Here is a 15,960-nt window from a genome sequence, read left to right as displayed (position 1 = left end):
AACATAAACTATGGTCAGTGGATGAAAATATTTCTACTCATGGTAGAGTAGACAGCTGGAAGCCCCAAACTCTAGATTAGATCCACCACCACATACATACCTCATTCAATTAATGTATTACACTAGGAGAAGTTTTCATATTTGACTTCTAAAAGTGAATATAAAATTGCAATAATTATTCAGTAACTAGTGAAAGTTAGGAACGACATAAATCCAAATTAGATTATGGAAATAAAAAATGTCTATTCAATAACAATATATGCAATCATGTAACGTAATGACTAAAATCGATTAGAAGATGGATGTATATCAATTTATGCAAGATAAATATTGGTACTAAGAAATAAAAGTTAACAAGTGTCATTGATGTATTGGTTAACTATATTACATGAGTTTGATCGGATCAGTAAGAGGATACCTTTAAGTGTATATGTATTGGGGTTCGCCATATAAACTTTGATACTAAAATCAATATAGAAAATAAAGTATAAAAAGGAAGTAGAAGTGATGAATGGATCTCACTTGATGTGTAGAGTTGTTTGTTTTATATAAAATTATCAAAATAGATAAACAGGTTACATAGATTGATTCATTTAATCCAATTAATAATTAAATCTAATCAAAATATAATTGAAATTAAAATTCAACATATTAGAAATAACATCTTTATCAGACTTTACTTTATTAGAATCTAGCTGAAATTCCATAATCTCTTTACACGAGAAAAATATAAAAACGTGAAAAAATGAAAAATATAGAAAAACATGAAAAATGGATAAAAAAATCAAGAAAAGCGGAAAACGTAAAAATGGAAAACAAAAGAAAAACAAAACAAACATGAAAACGTGAAAAAATAGGAGAAAATGAAACACAGTAAAACATAGAAAAGGAGAAATACCCATAAAACATGAAAAAAAAAAGGAAACGTAGGATTTTCGTTTTTCTCTTTTTTATTTGTTTCTCACATCGTATTTCATGTTTTTAACATTGTTTGCATTTTCATTTTTATACCATTTTTTCACCTTTTGAATTTTTTTTTTGGTTTTTCTCATTTTTCCATTTTTCATGTTTTTTCCGTTTTTTATTTTTTTCATTTTTCACACTATATCGTTTTTTCCATTTTTCACTTTTATATTATTTATTTCGTTATTTTTTTCACTTTTTCATATTTTTACTTTTTCTCCGGTTTTCATTTTTTTCGGATTTTTTTGTTCATTTTTCACATTTTTCTATTGTTCTATTTTTTCACGTCTTTACCGTTTATTTTTTATTTTTTCACAAATTGTTAAGTGACGGGTCAATCCGATTAACTCGCAACCCAACTCATTTATTATATGGGTTAGATATATAGACCTATTTCTGATCCAACTCACAAGTGTCAATCCAAATTTATTTTTATTTTTTTGAAACAAAGAACAACTTTTATTAACTTAAATCAGAAGATAATACATCAATAATAAACGGTGGTGAACTAGAAGTAATAGTTTTAGCTAGGCTATGGGCTGCTAAATTCGCCGATCGTTTAATAAAAGAGATCAAACAGGAGTTCAAATCTCGCAACAAATCACAACACTCACGTATCACATCAGATAAATAAGATAATTGACTTTTTTGGAGCTGAATAGCCCATACCACCATCAGACAATCGGACTGAACTTCAACATGGCTTAAGTTATAATTCTTGATCCATGATAGCGCTTCGCGGATTGCCATTGCCTCAGCCAAAGGTGGATCCGTTATCTCAGCAAGGTAACCCATGCTTGTCGCAAAGCATCGCCCCTGATAGTCGCGTAAAAGGAAGCCAAAAGAGCAGAAATTATTTAACCCATTTACCCCTACATCGACGTTACAGATGTAGCAGCCTGCGATCGGTTTCTTCCATTTACACAAAGCACCCATGTATTGATTTTATTGATCTGGGTGATGTCTTTGCGCTGCCTCCCAAGCCGTCAGTTCAGCAACGGCGGTCTGAAATATTTCCTCAGACGTTCGAATTTTATCACTTCCAAACTTTTTCGTTTCGTGCCCTCCATAGTTGCCAACAGATCATCGCAATAAGGTTACAATCCATCGTCACATCACAAGGATATTTGTAGACCAATGGATAAAATTTGTGATTAGATCCAACTGATTGTCTTTGAACAATAATTTCCATACCTGAGCAGCTCGAGGACACCTATGAACACGTGAAACTCATTTTATCCGAAAGCTCCGCACACCGAACAGCAGTTAGGTAGCGAGCTATGACGAATTGCAAAATTATTCAAAGTTGGTAGACATTTGGTAAAAATTCGCCATAAACCGTTCTTGACTTTTGGGGCAACCTTCAAATTCCATATCAGCTTCCAATTTATTCCGTTTGGATTTATTTGATTCGACGGTGTCAGTCCCCTTGCCCGAAAATATCCGCTCCTAACTGTATAAGCATCAGATTTATCAGATGGCCAGAACCAACCATCTTCAACACGCGTACGCCTGGCCGGTATGGAATAAATGAGTTTGGCACCCCGTGGGCAAAACGAGATGTTAATAACCTCCTGCTTCCAATTTCCTTGATCATTCATAAGGTCTTTGACAAGTCCTGAGGGCAAAGTCATTACAGCCGAGCTTATTGAGAAAGGGTTCTGATCATCCGGCAGCCAAGGGCTGTTCCAAATGGAACTGGATTCTCCATTACCAATTTTCCTCCTCAGTCCGTCCTCAATCCAAATTTATTTAATTACAAGTTAAACTCATTATTCAATGGACTATAACCTATTTTGACACTTCAAAGTGCCTTTATAAGCCCGACTGCTAATACAGAGTTTTCTTTCAAAGAGGCCATTTAGAAGGTACACACGAGCCACATGTGTGGGGATGGGAGTCTGGGAGATAGGCCAAGATGGTCTATGTTGGGCCTCATTCTGTGTATGTATAAGGATAGCCCAAGATGATCTATGTTGGGCCTCAGTCTGTATAAAGATACGCCGAGATGATCCATGTTGGGCCTCATTCTGTATAAGGATAGGCCAAGATGATCTAAGTTGGGCCTCATTCAGTATAAGGATAGGCCAAGATGATATATGTTGGGCCTCATTCTGTATAAGGATGGGCCAAGATGATCTATGTTGGGCCTGATTCTGTATAAGGGTGTATTTTAAAATTTTCCAAAATACAAGAGCAACGTACTACTTAACTACCTCAAAGCCTGAATTTGTTTAAAATTATTCAGTATTATGTACTCCCTAAAAATGCAAAAGTATAAAGGTTCATGATATTAGATTTCTTTGTCTGGTCCTAAAGGGATCAACATTTAAAATGGGTTTAGTTACACCCTAATCCTGAAGAGATTAAAAAATTACAATTTAAAAGTATCAAAAGCTCAAAAAAATAAATTATTCTAATTATATCACTAATTTAAAACTGTCACAGTTTATCATTTTTTTTATAAAAAAAATCAATAACTGAATTTGATAAAATTAGAAATAAAAGTATTAAATTTTGGTATATTTTAAATAAAAAACGTGTGATGCCAACAGTGATTCGATTGATGATAAAGAAAAAGGATCCCGTGATCCTAAACCGATCTTACCTGGGATCGCAAATCCCGGACACATGAGTTAGTTAAATATAAAATAAAATTCAATTTTTTTTTATAATTTCCTCTTAAAAATACTAATCCAGGCCCAAGCTAGCCCATTTCATATTTATAAGGACTTGAATTTTGAAATCAATACTCATGCTCGATCCAACGCAATTAACTTATTATTATTTTACTTTTTTTTTTCCTTAATTGTATTCTCAAAACTAGAGAGATGGATATAGATAGATAAAGTATTCTTTCCGTTTTTTTCAACAAAGCTTCGTGATTTCTGATACAAAACATTGCAAGCTAAAAGAGGGGGACTAGAGACTCAAACTCCTCGATTAGATGAGAAGCCACTATACATGCAAAGATCACATGAGCACAATGGTTCATTGACCTTTTAACAAAACTAGCAGAACAATTTTCTATATCGTGTACAAGGATTTACAGTCACTAACAATAATCTCTCGAAGATCGAGTTATTACTAGAATCACATTGCAAAGCATACACTAGCAGTTACAAATCTTATTCAAAGAGAAATTGCTCCAACCTTTCGCTTTGATCCAATTAAGAGCCTCGCGGTAAGAGATAGCCTCTGCAATAAGCACATCGGGTTGGCAAACAAGCACCCCATTACCTGCAACAACAAAATTAGTCGCGCTTTTCACCACAAATCCAACACCAGCAGTCCTCGAATCTGGAAAAAACACACATTAAAGTTCACCTTGAGCTTAGCGGCTGGAGAGGAGACCAAGTCGCAACATTAGGCGAAGGAGGTGGACCAGAATGCTTAAGTTGAGCAGCCCTCCAATGCGACAACAGAGAACTTGTGTTGCTAACATAACAGGGGAATGGTGAACTTATTATTCCAAACCTTATCATTTATGTTATACCACATGAGCCAACAAATTATTGACGATAGACTCAGATCAGCCGGATACTTTGACAAAAACAGAAATTATCATAAATCATGAAGGTTGTTGAAACGAGAGCTTATATCACCAATAGGGGAGAAATTCCACAAGCACTTCACCAAAACAACAAAACAAAGCTTTATAATTATCTTTCGTGGCATTTGAACACATCAGGCAACAATCATAAACATGAATATGAGGAAAATTAAGAGTTGTAAGAATGAGCAAGCAACCTAATAAAGCTCTCTTGAGCAGGTTCTCCACCTTAGGCGGAGCGTGAATGTTGCATACTGAGTTCCAAGAGAAATTTAGCAGAGCCGGAAGTGAATAGTTGGCAATCAATAAAATGAGATAACCACTTTTTATGTTATAACAACCTTTCGGATAAAAACGCCAACCCTAATCATCTATAAAATGCCTTCTGCTAAGAGGAATCTGTCAAATTAACTTAGCATCCCGTTCATTGAATAAACCTCGCAAAAAATCCTCATCCTAACCCACACCATTCTGCATGCGCAGATCAACTACAACCTTCGTATTAATCCCATCATTTTGAAGGCTCTCCACATACAGATTAACAGGGTCAGACAACCAAAGGTCCTCCCAAATGTTGATATCATTATTGTTCCCATTAACATAATGAGCTCCTTAGTAGCTAGGATGCTATGCCAGATAAAACTCGGATTGTGCTTAACCTCCGCCTCCAAAAAGGTCGAGTTAGGAAAATAGCAATCCTTGTAAACACGAGCAACCAAAGACTTGGGACAAATCAAGAGCCTCCACCCTTCTCCCGCCAAGAGATCCAAATGAAATTGATGGAGATTTTGAAAACCTATACCACCGAGCTTCTTAGGTTTACACAAGAGACCTTTCTTATCATCGCCACTAAACCCTGTTGAAACACATTTCCACACTGATTTTGATTTGACAAAATTACTTAAATTAGAAGTAAATCCCTAAGATAAAAATTCCAACACATTAAATTTAAATGCTTTGATTTAATTGTTACTAATGTGTTTGTTCAAGTGTTGTTTGGAGTATTTAATTCACAAGTGTAAAAGACATTAAGAAGAAAGCCCAAAGCCCATTAAGCAAGGTCAGGGCCCAAGCAGAGTCAAACAGATCCAAAGCTTATGAATCAACCCAGCAAGAAGAAGGATCCAGAAGACTTGCTAACTGCTTCGAACGAAGCAACTGAGTTTAATGGACAAGAAGACAAGGCAGAAGTTGACTTAGCAAACTTAGAGACAAAGTTTATCCAAATGAGGAAAGCTTCAGTTGAGCCAGAACTGTTGTCGTTCCGCTGTCCAAGAATCTTTACCATAAATGGAGAGACAACCTGACGCATACTGACCAAAAGCTACTGAAGCACTGGTCAAGATAGAAAAGACTACGTTCTCATTGGCCGAAAACACTGAGCACTGAGGAGTGAAAGGGACAATAGATTCGTTTCTCTCCAACCGTTATTTTGAATTTTGAAATGACCAAAGGCTCAAGGTGTCACTATAAATAGGCCTTTCATTTGCTTTAATCGGGGCAGATCTTCACCAAGTTGAAACGCTGACCAAATTCCTACTTGAAGTTTCTGTGCAAAAAGCAAAGCAATCTTACACCAACTCTCATCTTTGTGTAAACGATTAGAATAGATATTACTAGTGTTCTTTGTTAATAGAACAAAAATCTTATCAATTCTTTAAATTGTTATGAGACTCTGAGTTGCTCGGTTTTAGCACTCAGAGGTAGAATAATGTTAAGTATAGGATATAAAGGAAGGTACTCTGTATACTCGCTGACTATTGTAAGGGGTTTGTGCTCTACCCAAAAGAGCTCAGCAGTGGATTAAAGCTCGGAAGGATTCCAAGGACTGGATGTAGGCATGAGGCCAAACTAGGATAAAACTGTTGAGTAACCTTTTCTATCCCTTAACTCCTTTATTTGCTTGCTTCTTTATCTGTTAGTAAATGTTTAACTGAATAGATATTGAGTTGTGCGATTTGGTGTTGAGCTCAAGAATAGACTCTCAAGTGTTATCTCTTGACTCAATGTTAGAAGCAACCTTAGTTGTTAACCAGCTAAAGCTGCCTCTGACTTAACCAATATCACTGTGCTAAGAAACTGAGTTTAAAACTATAACTCATAACTGAGATAAGTCGACCTAATTGAGTAAAAATTTTAAATAGTTCCTTAACCCCCCCCCCCCCCCCTTAGGAACTAATTCTCACATTATAAGCCCACTAGAAAGAGTTCTTCATTTTTTCATGGTCTGATAAGAGAATGTTTTGAAGCAAGAATAAGATCATAACATAGGAAGGAAAGACTTGAATAACAGATTTAATAAGAATTTCCATACCCGCCCGAGAAAGGAACTTAGCCTTCCAGCTTTTCAATCTAAAAGAAACCATGTCTTCAAGAAAACCAAACACCTGGGTCTGAATCCCCCCAACAATAAATGGGAGCCCCAAAATAATTACTCGGACTCGTAAAGAGAGATACCCCGAGGATCAAGCTCAAAGAATGACAAGCTTGAGTAGAGCAATTCCTGTTAAAAGACATAGATGATTTGGAGAAGTTGACTTTTTAGCTCGAAGCTTCCTCATATCTATCCAACCAATATTTAATAGCAACACATTCATCTCTACAAGCTCTAAAAAGAGATAACTACCATCTGCACACACAAAAAACAAATGGGAGATAGAAGGAGCACCTCTGGCAATACTGCAACCAGAGTAAGACCTCGTTATCGTCGTGTCTGAGGCCCCTATAGGGGACAATAGGACCAACATAATATTTCCATTAACCACATGATAATAAGATTTAGTAACACATTGCATAATCAAATTAACCCAAGAATCGGTGAAACCTAGCCTCAACATCATATGTCTAAGGAAGTCCCGCTCCATCCTATCATAAGATTTTTCCATATCCAATTTGAGAGAAGTGAAACCATATTTGCTTTGGATTTTATGATGAAGGTATTGATTAACTTCAAATGCAAGCATCACAATATCAGTAATCAGCTTCCCTAGAATAAAATTGCTCTAAGTAGGAGAGATGATCAAATGAAGAACGCTTTTCAGCCTGTTAGAAACTTTTTTAGAGATAATTTTGTAAATAATGTAACAAAGAGTTATAGGCCTGAGATCAAAGACCAATTCTAGGTTTGATTTTTTAGGAATAAGTATCAAGGTGGTATCATTGATACCATCAGGTAAAGAACCAAAATTGAGCCTGAAGGAATGACCTTAAAACCCACAATGTCCCAATATTTCTGGTAAAAGCAAGAATTGAACCCTTCCAGGCCCGGGCTCTTATTAAGATGCATAGAAAATAAATAGCAGATTTAATTTCATCAGCATTATAAGGAGTTGCCTGAGCCACATTATGATCAGGGGAACGCTTAGAACTAACGTCATCGAGAATATAATTGGCATTGCAATTATTGAAGTATCTTCAACTGTGTAGTAATCAACTACTGTCATTTCTCCTTGTTTGAGATTTTGTATCTCCTTTTTAAACTCTGCAATTCTAAGTGAATGACCTTGTGAGAATCGATCGCGTAAATCATCCCACACTTCTGATATTATCAAGCCAAATTATACTTTGAGCTATTGATTGTGACACAACATGTAATAATCATGGTATTGCATCATTGCCAAGATGAATACATTGGATCTGCAGGAAGAGGAGCTTCTATCGTACCATTCACAAAGCCAAATTTGTTATTTGACATCAAGGCAACCTTCGCTGAGCGTGACCATTGATGATTGTTTAGCCCTGTAAGGACATAAGTAACTAATGCTAAAAAAGGAGTTTCATTCACATGAAGGAAATATGAACTTTCTAGTGTGATGACATTTATGTTTGCCATTGAAAAACAAACAGATTAAAGAAGAATAAATTTAAACTGCGGAAAAAAGCTTTGATACCATCATAAAATAGAAACTAGATCTTATGGATGAAAATTTATATTATTCTCACGGAAAAACATAATACAATGCGTGTTCCATTTATAGAAATCAAAAGCTAAAATAGGGGTAAACTTCTTTGAAAATCAGTATTTTGGTAAAAGTTGAATAACTAATTTCTCACTCCTTTTGATCGGATGGTTGCTAATTGTTGGAATGCTTTGAGTTTGAATTGATGTTAACGACTAGTTTAGACAAACTCTACGATTTGTGTGTGATGTTTTACATTTCAGTTTTTTGGACATTCTGCTGATCTTGAGTATTATATTCATAAATTTAAGTAAATCTTTTCTTTCTTTCATTATCATATCCATATATTTAAAGGTTTGACCCTTATGTTTTGTAATCAGACTTAAGGTTTTTATTCAATGAATTTGATATCTTCCTATAGTGTTTAATAGAGAAAATTTTTATAATTCAAAGACATCTGCATTTATTAAAAATCTATCCCACTAATAAATATCAATCTATCACTTTTCACTTTCGATGTGAGATTCAGTTCATTTTTCTCCATATTATCATCTTCTAACTGCTCATTGTAAGCTTTTTATATATCTCGATACCACCCACTTCATACTAGGGCAATTAAAATATGGATGTATATATTATTCATTGCTGGCCTGATTTGTTACTTTAATTTCTTATTTTCATATTGGCAGGAGTAGGCATGTGGAAGGAAATTATTTAAGTATAGGTAGCTTTATAATATTAATATTAAGTAGTAAGTATTAACTATGATGTGCTTGTTTGCATATATTTGGACATTTCCCTATATATCTAACTGATTTATATCTTACTCTGGATATTGTGGTGTGTTAGGATCACCCCACCCCCTATTTAATTTCTACTTCAATTCAACTACTATATTTTATATATGCTCCACTACATGATATATATATATATATATATATAGATTATGTGAAAGATATTGATATTATTAACTCCAAACTAGAAATTAGTAAATTAAAGAGAGCAATTAAGTGCTGTTGATTTTATTTTTAGTATATAGTTTGATTTTATTTAATCAATCTAACTCGGTTGGAGTCCCAAATCTTCCAATATTCTCATTACAATTACAATTGCAATTACACGACTTAAAAATTCCTTTTTTTTCATATAACTTGTATCATATATTAGCGGATTTTTGTATCATATAAAGGGTAACTATCTCGATTAAGATGGATAACCAATCATGAAGATGCTGTCAACGCATGCTAGCTTATGATGTCTATATATTAATTAATCCTACGATGGAATCTCATTTATTATATACTCCTATCCTATATATATGTGATTAATAAGTAATAACAACTGAGATTAGTTGAGCTGTCTCAGCTGCAGGAAGTTTCTGATTCTGATAAGACAATATTATTTATGGACCCTCTTTCTCTTTGGTGTATCATTATTATTTTTGAAACCTAAAATAAATTAAATACATAAAAATCATTAGCTTAATTATTGAAATATGAGAATCTTATTTATAGACTATATATATGTATAAAACGATAAAATCCAAAAATAGTAAGAAACAATGAACATGCATATGCATGCATGTATAAGTAATTATAATTTGTAGCCAAAATCATTTTGCTAATAATGATGTTTCATTTTGTTGGTTATTAATACTTTGAATTTTTATTTGGATATAAAACTGGGCCATAGTGTTATTTATTTTACCTATTTATATTTTACAGTTGGAAAACAATTTTTGATACATGTAATTACAGAAAAGCTATAAATTTTTTTATTTTAAATGGTAAATTAAAGTATAATTTTAAATACAAATAAATAACATTTTTTAACTAAATTAATTAAATGTTTAAATTAACTAATTTTGAAAGTATGAACATGTGATCAACTAAAAAATCAATAATAAACCAAAAAATAAAAGAAAGATTATATACTTCAAGATGATTTTTGTCTAATTTTGTTCAAGGTGAAGATTAATTAAGAATAAAGGTTTAAATTGGTCCCCAAAATTGGTATGGTGGTTAATTTAGTCCAAATCAATATTTAGATATCAAATCAGTTTTTAAAATTGGTACGAAGGATTCGATTAACCAATGATCAAATCAGTCCTGAAAATATAATATATTTTTAATACTCAAATTTTATCACGTTTATATTTTGGTACTGAAATATATTTTTATACTTAAAATCTATTTAATAACAGTGTAAATTTGTTTGCTCAGAATATTTTCCTTGTGAGGTGTTGTTGGAATAGTAACTATTAAACGCTATATGTAATGTAGCTATAGAGAAACTATAAATATATATATATATATGTGTGTGTTTTACAAAGTAAATTTTACTTTGTGTGTTTTTATCATTAGATGTATTTTACACTCCATTATTCAATGGTAAAAAAAAACAAAATAATTCTTACTTTATCACAAACAAAGTAACGAGACACTTTTTATTTTAATGTTGTACACATATTTCCACCAACTTTAAAAACTGACCGGAGGAATCAAGATTAATTTGGCAAAATTGATCCTTTGGGCAATTTAAACCTTTATTCAGTTAATTAGTTAAGAAAAGTTGTTCATAGTACTAATTATTAGTTTAAAGAAAAAGTAGTAATGTAATTATTGGTCAAAGTAAAAAATTTGACCTTAATTCCTCTCACCTTTGCCGGTGTTTCACGCATATCATCACATTTCTACTCCACTCATTTCCCTAAACTACACTACCAGCCCATTTGTTTCATTTATTCTTATTTATTTATTGTTATTTGTTGTTAAATTTTAGTTTTTTTTTGTTAGAAGCAAACTAATATTTTTTAGGTATCCACAATTTATATCATCTGTTTATAATTAGAAAGTAAAAAATAGTTCAAAAAATAGAAACAAACTCATCATCAATTCAAAAACTTATAATTTAGATAATTAGTTTTAGTGTCAATTTTTTTGAAATAGTTTTAGTGTCAATTTGTTTCTCTTTTTTTGAAATTGTTTTTAGTTTTTAATTCTAAACGTGAGAATAAAAGTGTGGTAAAATTATGAAAACAACTCTTTTTGAATAAAAAAATAATTATTCTCTAATAGTACCAACAAATAGCAAATAGTAAATATCAACAACTGAATTAAACATATCCTGCAATATTGTCTTATTATTGATTTTAGCTAAATATTTATTAGTTCGAATGGTTAGAATGACTTTATTTATTATTTATCATTGCTCAATAAATGAAAATTGAATTTTGTGAAAAACAGTTTTTTTTTAACTAATGTCAAAAATAGTTATTTAAATATCTTTTTAATTAATCTAATTACTCGGTTTGATTGATATTGTTTAGATACCTTTTAAATGACATTTTTCCTCATTAAAATTTTCTACATACAAGGAATCCAACCTGACATCTAACTTAAAAGAAGAATTTGTTTAATCCAAATTTCACTGTATGATTAAAAAAAATTAACTATGCATCTTTCAATTTCATGTATTGATCACATAATAACTATAATTTGGGTGAATTGCGAATAATTATTGTACCAACTCCTCGTTAAAAAATTGCAATTACCCTACTTTTTCTTCTTTCCGTTGACTTTAACTATTTTAAGAACTAAATGAACTTCATGCATTTTATTTTACAGTACAACAATGAAAATAAACACCATTTATCATCAAAATTTATTATATACACAAATTAGACGTCACGCAAACCGTTGATTTCTGACTAGTACTTATATTATATATAGTAAAACAACGGCAGAGATGATCAAGAGTCAACACTGTAAATTACCACAAAACAAGGAAGGATAGCCTTTGGATTAAACACAAACAACTCCTCAAGATTCGAGTAAATCCCAACATAACCGGCTACAGAATCGTACGATCCACCACCCGACGCCACCGCTTCCTCCTCCACCTGCGCCGTATCCTCCGCCACGCGCTTCACTCTCCCGGCAATTACACGACACACCAACATGGCCCTCCGTCCATCCGTACAACCAATTAACGAATCATGTGCCCTACCACTACTCGCCGTCGTGCTCACACCTTCTTCACACTCCTTCCCTTGAAACCCGCGTCTTATGGTGGTGCAAACCCCGCAGCCGGGTATCGAGCTGCACAAGCTCGATGAGCCGCGAGCCCCCAAGCCACAGCTTAGTTTAGTACAGTGAAATCTCAGCAGCTCGTTCCCGTCAGCCGCGCACCTTGGGTTCTTTTTAGTACTGTTGACCGCGCGTGCCTTCACTGCGTCTCTGCAATCCTCGAACCGTTGGATGGTTCGCTGTGTGTTGTGGACTTTTAATATCCGTTCGATCTTGCATATGTTGTCTTTCTTGAGCCAGCTTGATTTGAATATTATCTCGACGATATTTCGGCCCGAATCATCTGGGCCCAACTCCGATACTGTACAGCAGAAAACAAAAATTTCCCGATTTACACTATTGAATATTTACTTCTAAATGTGTCGGTGGGGTCAAAGATAATGAAAATATTAAAGTTACAGGCTGTGAATGAATTGTGGGGGGAGCTGTGACAGTGTAACAAATGTGCCACGTCATATCATTAATTTTGGTCATCGTCGTCGTTGGACAGCTATTATTATGGTGTACTATATGGTCCCCTACGGCGTCGTAGCCGGTTTTAACACAAACATGAAAAAGGTAATGCTGTGGTTTATAGTAAGATTAACGGAAAATAAAGTGATTTATTTCACATCATCAACAGAAAATATTAATACGAAATCAAGTTGTACGTAGTCTGAAACAGTGAATTAATAATAATACTGCAAAAAGTACATGTTGACTAGAGGTTTCAAATTTCAAAAATAGTCTCTACTACAGATAATTATTTCATTATTCCTTAAAATAAAGTTCTGATTTCTTACAATACACAGTACCACTTGAAAAAAGAAAAAAGATGTATATTATGAGATTATCAGTGTTAAAAATATGGGTTTAATAAATCAGGATTTATCTCATTGGCCTAAAAAAACCTAATTAAATCTCTAAATTTAAAAAGTATATCATTAATATATTAAAGTGATAGGCCAATTTGTTAAAATCATGAATTTGTTTAAAATGACATATATTTCAATTTGTTAGAAAAAAATTATTTTATTTCATGAATTTTGGAAAATTAATAATGAAAACAAAAATATTTTATAAATTTAACCAAATAACTCATTTTTATTTATTTTTTTGCTAAATCCAGAAAAGTCTTAATGAATATAAATATATACATTGATTGATATGATGTACTTGTTTTGCATGAAAATAAAATAACTCAAATTTATTTTTAGGACTTTCAATTCAATTTCCAATGTTAGAATAAAATTAACCCCACTATATGCACAATTGCACCATACATAGGTAATTAATTCAGGTGAAGCCGTTATTTATGCTATATATATATATATATATATATATATACAGATAGCTTAAGTGAGGGTTTTTCAAGTAATTTTGATTAATAAAAAAAATTGATGAAGCAATATGATTGAATACCATAGAAAGATGAAGAAGAAAGAAAAGATTTACCGGCATGGCGGACTCTCTGATGGAGCTCTAAGTTTTCCGACTTAGGAAAAACCTCACCACACCGTGGACAAGCGCATATAGTTGTTCTCGGCGTTGGATACCTGAAAATTAAACCTCTAATGAATTAATTATCCTCTTTCTACAAAATGCACACAAAGTGTTTGATAAAATACCTGCTAGGATCAACAATCATGTGACACTCATAACAACCAGAAAGTTTCCTAAATTGCATGCCTCTCGAAGACGATGTGCAGTTAGATCTCGCTGAATTAGCCAAAGACCGAGTCGAAGATCCGTGAACATGTTTCCGACTCAGTAATCCAGTTTCTTGACCGACTGAGCTACTCTCCGGCGAGTTATCAGCTCTATGAACAACTCTTGTATTTCCATGGACAACGTCTCTGAAACTGCAGATTGAGCTACAGGAAGAACCGAGTTTAGAGTAGTTAGTATTGTTTTTCGATGGATCGCTTACGGTTGAACCTTGATCCATCTGTTTGCAGCTCAGTAGGTTCTTAATTTGATCCCATGACGATGTTTGCTTTTGATTCTGATTCTGATTTTGATTTTGATTTTGTGGCTTTTTTCTGCGTTTTGAGGGGTGTTTGGCTTGGTGTTCTTTGTTTTCTGATAAGAAAGTGAGAAGAGCCATGGAGAAGAAAATTCAAAGTAAAGGGGGAAATCAATAAAGGAAGAGAGAAAAAGCTTCCGCTCTTGTTTTTATGGAAGGAAGGAGTGAGGGATCCAAGATATGTAATGAGGAGAAGAAGAGAGAGAGAGTTTGTGGTGGGTCTGCGGAGCATGAAATGAAGTAGTTGTTGTTTATTTTATTTTGGAATAACTTGTGTGTTTTTCTGTTTGGATGAGTAATATAATTAGTAAAGTTAAAATGACTTATTGATATGGTTTGACCCTTTTAATATCAAGTCAATTTGAGAAATTTTGGCATACCGCCGGTGTACTACATTTTTCATGCGTTGGATCAAGATACAAAAATATCCTGAGAGTCACGTGTAATTTTATTTCTAATGTTTAAAAAAATGATGTAATTTTACTTTTAATCTATGCAAGTAAAATCAATTTTATCTTTAACGTTAGAAAGATAAATCAATTTTCAATTGTGAAATTATGAATCTTGTTGTATTTACTCGATTTATCTATCATATTATCACTTATCATAACGGATCAAAGACATGAGTATGTAGATAAAAAAAGCAAATTAGAAAAATATTGTGTTCTACATCAAATAAAAAAATATGTGTGCATATGATATATTTGTTGATAATTTATTTTATTTTTTCACGTTTACATGTGTTTTTTATCTGTTGTTAATTAATGATAACGTAACGTACATGTGGAGTAAAGGTAACAATAGATTGAGATAGTTGTAGTTAAGGTGAAATTGATCAAACGAGCAACGTTGAGAGTATAATTGCATCATTTTGAATGGTAAAGGTAAAATTGAAGTTGGATGCCTATATTGAAGATATTTTTGTACCTAACCTCTTTAAAGTACGGTTGTTTATGTCAATACAATGGTTTGGATAAAAAAAACAATTCATTCCAATCAAATATGAATTCATATTATTAACAACCAATCCAAAACAAATTTGTTAAATATACTAAATAAAAAAAATGTGAAACGAAACCAAAAAAGCATAAGAAAAGGGAAAAGTAAAAAAAAAAAGAACTCGGGAAAAAACAAGAAAACAAAAAAGATGGAAACATGGAAAAAGAAAGAAGAAGTGAATGTATGAAAAACAGAAAAGCGTGAAAAATGTAAAAACGGAAAAAAGAAAACAAATTGAAAAAAACGTAAAATTGAAAATTCAGAAAAAACGTTAAAAAGGCGTGAAAAATAGAGAAATATAAAAATAACAAATGCACAATTAGAATAGAAAAACGTGAGAAATAAAGGGGGAATGTGAAAAATAAGAAAATAGAAATAACGTGAAAAATGTGGATGTGGGAGTCAGTTTTGGGATAGTATGCCCTGGCAGTTTACAAGTTTTTATTAGATTCC

General features: G+C 32.8%; 1 protein-coding gene across 1 annotated transcript; it reads right to left on the bottom strand.

Moving 5' to 3' along the window:
- Window positions 1–12,049: 12,049 nt before the first annotated feature.
- On the bottom strand, window positions 12,050–14,757 carry LOC136201320 (uncharacterized). The gene is made up of 3 exons (XM_065991971.1): window positions 14,111–14,757; window positions 13,938–14,038; window positions 12,050–12,804 (listed from the first exon to the last, which is right to left on the bottom strand). Exons 1-3 carry the CDS (start codon window positions 14,587–14,589, stop codon window positions 12,167–12,169), a joined length of 1,218 nt encoding a protein of 405 aa, XP_065848043.1. The 5' UTR covers window positions 14,590–14,757; the 3' UTR covers window positions 12,050–12,166.
- Window positions 14,758–15,960: the final 1,203 nt, after the last annotated feature.

Source organism: Euphorbia lathyris, chromosome 7 (assembly GCF_963576675.1).
Source record: "Euphorbia lathyris chromosome 7, ddEupLath1.1, whole genome shotgun sequence".
Taxonomy (NCBI): domain Eukaryota; kingdom Viridiplantae; phylum Streptophyta; class Magnoliopsida; order Malpighiales; family Euphorbiaceae; genus Euphorbia; species Euphorbia lathyris.
Note: the sequence above shows the minus strand (reverse complement) of the source record. Positions and strands in the feature narration are given on the sequence as shown.